At 45.7% G+C, this 2,628-nt stretch overlaps 1 protein-coding gene across 1 annotated transcript; it reads right to left on the bottom strand.

Moving 5' to 3' along the window:
• Positions 1-200: 200 nt before the first annotated feature.
• Positions 201-2,240, bottom strand: LOC138875135 (uncharacterized). The gene is made up of 4 exons (XM_070153956.1): positions 2,097-2,240; positions 1,605-1,910; positions 765-1,310; positions 201-674 (listed from the first exon to the last, which is right to left on the bottom strand). The coding sequence occupies exons 1-4, from the start codon at positions 2,238-2,240 to the stop codon at positions 201-203; spliced, it is 1,470 nt and encodes a 489-aa protein (XP_070010057.1).
• Between the last annotated feature and the right edge of the window lie 388 nt (positions 2,241-2,628).

Genomic DNA, 2,628 nt, shown 5'->3' with positions numbered 1-2,628 from the left:
TCGGTACGTCTATCACATGAAAATCAACATCGTACCAAGCAGGCCCCATTTGCAAACACAGACTGATTTCCTCAATGGTGGACCTTTGGGAACTGTCGAAAGCTTTGACGTTGATGGCCCCGTCCTTGATCTCATGCAGCCCCTTTCCTAATATCCTGAGTGTTACCAACGGACAAAAGTTGAGGCTGGACCTCCATCAATTAGGATTCTAGTGATAAATAATCTTCGCATTGCACGGTGATGTGCAATGCCTTGTTGTGACTCAACCCTTCAGGTGGCAGCTCATCCTCATGGAAAGTGATATTGTGACTTTCCAATACCTGCCCCACCATGTTTTCCATCTCTCCTCCGGTGATGTTGCTTGGTACATATGCCTCACTCATCACCCTTAACAAGGCATTCTTGTGTGCATCGGAATTTTGTAGCAAAGCTAGGATAGAAATTTGTGTCGGCGTTTTGTTCAGTTGATCAATGATCGAGTATTCCTTGGCTTGTATCTTTCTCCAGAGATCTTCGGGCCCAGTTTCAGTGATGGTTGGCCGACTAGAGGCCTGCTTGCTTGAGTCAGCCAAATGTTCCAGGATATAAACCCTACCGGTTCTCGTCATACCCTGTGCCGCAACGGCTTCCCCAAACTTGACCTTCCCTTTCCTTCTTGCCTTGACTGTGTAGTCCTAAGGTATGGCATTTGTATGGAATGGTGTTACGGCAAACATTGCCACCGGAATTGGCGTGGCTATCTTTACTCCGAACGAAGCATGCACCTTAGGCAGTAAAATTGCAATTTCGAAAGGTGTAGATGCATTTTCTAGTGACATAAATTCGACCTCAATCGGCATTGGCATCTTTGCAGAGGATGGTGCTTCAAACTCAAGTGGCATGGACATATTTAACTCGATGTCCCCAGAAGGCTCAATCTGGACTACAATCGGATTAAGGGTGACTATTGGCTTCTTTGGATCGTCGACTTCTGTGATCAAACTGATCGATCCCTTGGGGTTCCAATCATCCTCTATTTCAATCATGTGAACACCTCCACCCTTATGGTATGACAGAGGGTTATTGCGGAAATTCAGAGTAGGCTCCTTTTCCACAATAATCTTGTTATCAATTAGGGTCTGGATCTTGTCTTTTAGGGAGCGACATCCATCGAGGGCATGTCCTTTCATGCCGGAATGGTATGCACAGGATTTGTTTGGGTTGACCCATTGAGGAGGGTTCTCAAGGGTTATGGTAGGGATAGGGGTGACATAACCAGCAGCTTTGAGCCTTTCATACAGCTGGTCAATGGGTTCAGCAATGGCGGTATACTATTTGGGAGGTCTTCGGTCAAGATTTGGTCAAAGTCTAGGAAAGTTGTGACGTGTGGGAGGCGATTGATAGTGGGATGGTTGAGCACTATAGGCTTGGTATACATGTGCAGGTTAGGAATATCTTGGTGAGGTAGGTTGATATGTGGGAGGTGGAGGTGATTGATAAGTGGGTGGTGGAGTTTAGTAAGAGGGTGAGGGTGCCTGGTAGTTCGGAGTAGGCTGATATGTGAGTGGAGGCATTGGATAGGTTTGGTATTTGATAGGGGATTTGGTTCTCTGTGCCACCATTACGGTGCCTGCGTCCCTTTTCTTGGACGTACCACTAGACTGTAAAGCCTTATTGGTGGCTTGTAAGGCTTCAAAGTTTGTAACCATAACACTTTTGATGCCTTCTTCGATCCTTTCTCCCAGCTTGATGATGTCGGAAAATTTATAGTTCTTAATCAACATTAGCCTTTCATAATACTGAAGGTCCTGAGCCCGAACGAAAAACTTGTTCATTTGTTCCTCTTCTAAAGCAGGCCTGACCTTAGTAGCTTTAGATCTCCAGCGAGTAGCATACTCGCAAAATGTTTCTGTGGGCTTTTTCTTTAGGTTCTGGAAGTAGAACACATCTGGTGCATTTTCTGTGTTGAACCTAAATCTGTCCATAAAGTCGGATGCCATACTCACCCAGTTCGACCATTTATTCGGGTCTTGGCTAATGTACCAAGACAAAGCATCTCCTTTCAGATTCCTCATGAAAAGTTTCATGCGGATCCTCTCGTCTTTTCCTACCCTGACCAGCTTGTCGCAGTATGTTCTCAAATGAACTCTCAGATACCTTGTACCATCAAACATCTCGAACATAGGAGGTTTGTACCCCTTGGGCAGTTCGACATGGGGTTGTATGCAAAGATCTTCGTAGTTCAACCCTTCAATCCCCATACTTTCTTCGACGCCCTGAATTCAGCTAGTCAATTTCTTGAGCTCTTCAGCCAGATTCCTGATGAGAAAGTCTTTATTATCAGACTCGGGTGTGCTTGAGATGGGTTGGGTGGAATGTGGCATGGTTTCTACGTAGATGGGGGTGTTATGATGGGTGTGAAAGTGGTCATTTGTGGAGTTTTGGGGTTCAGGGATGGGCAGTGGAGTATTGTTGGAAGAATGGCAAGTGTTGCAGTGGCGGTGAGGAGCGGTATGGTTTAGTGGCTTTGGGATATTTTGTGGAGGTGTGGGATCTTGAGCATTTGGGAAGTTGACATCTGGAGCGGTGAGGGAAAATGACAAATTTGCCAGATTTCGAACTTGATCAAGTTCCTCCTGGAACTTCAAC

This window comes from Nicotiana sylvestris, chromosome 8, assembly GCF_000393655.2.
Source record: "Nicotiana sylvestris chromosome 8, ASM39365v2, whole genome shotgun sequence".
Classification (NCBI taxonomy): Eukaryota; Viridiplantae; Streptophyta; class Magnoliopsida; order Solanales; family Solanaceae; genus Nicotiana; species Nicotiana sylvestris.
Note: the sequence above shows the minus strand (reverse complement) of the source record. Positions and strands in the feature narration are given on the sequence as shown.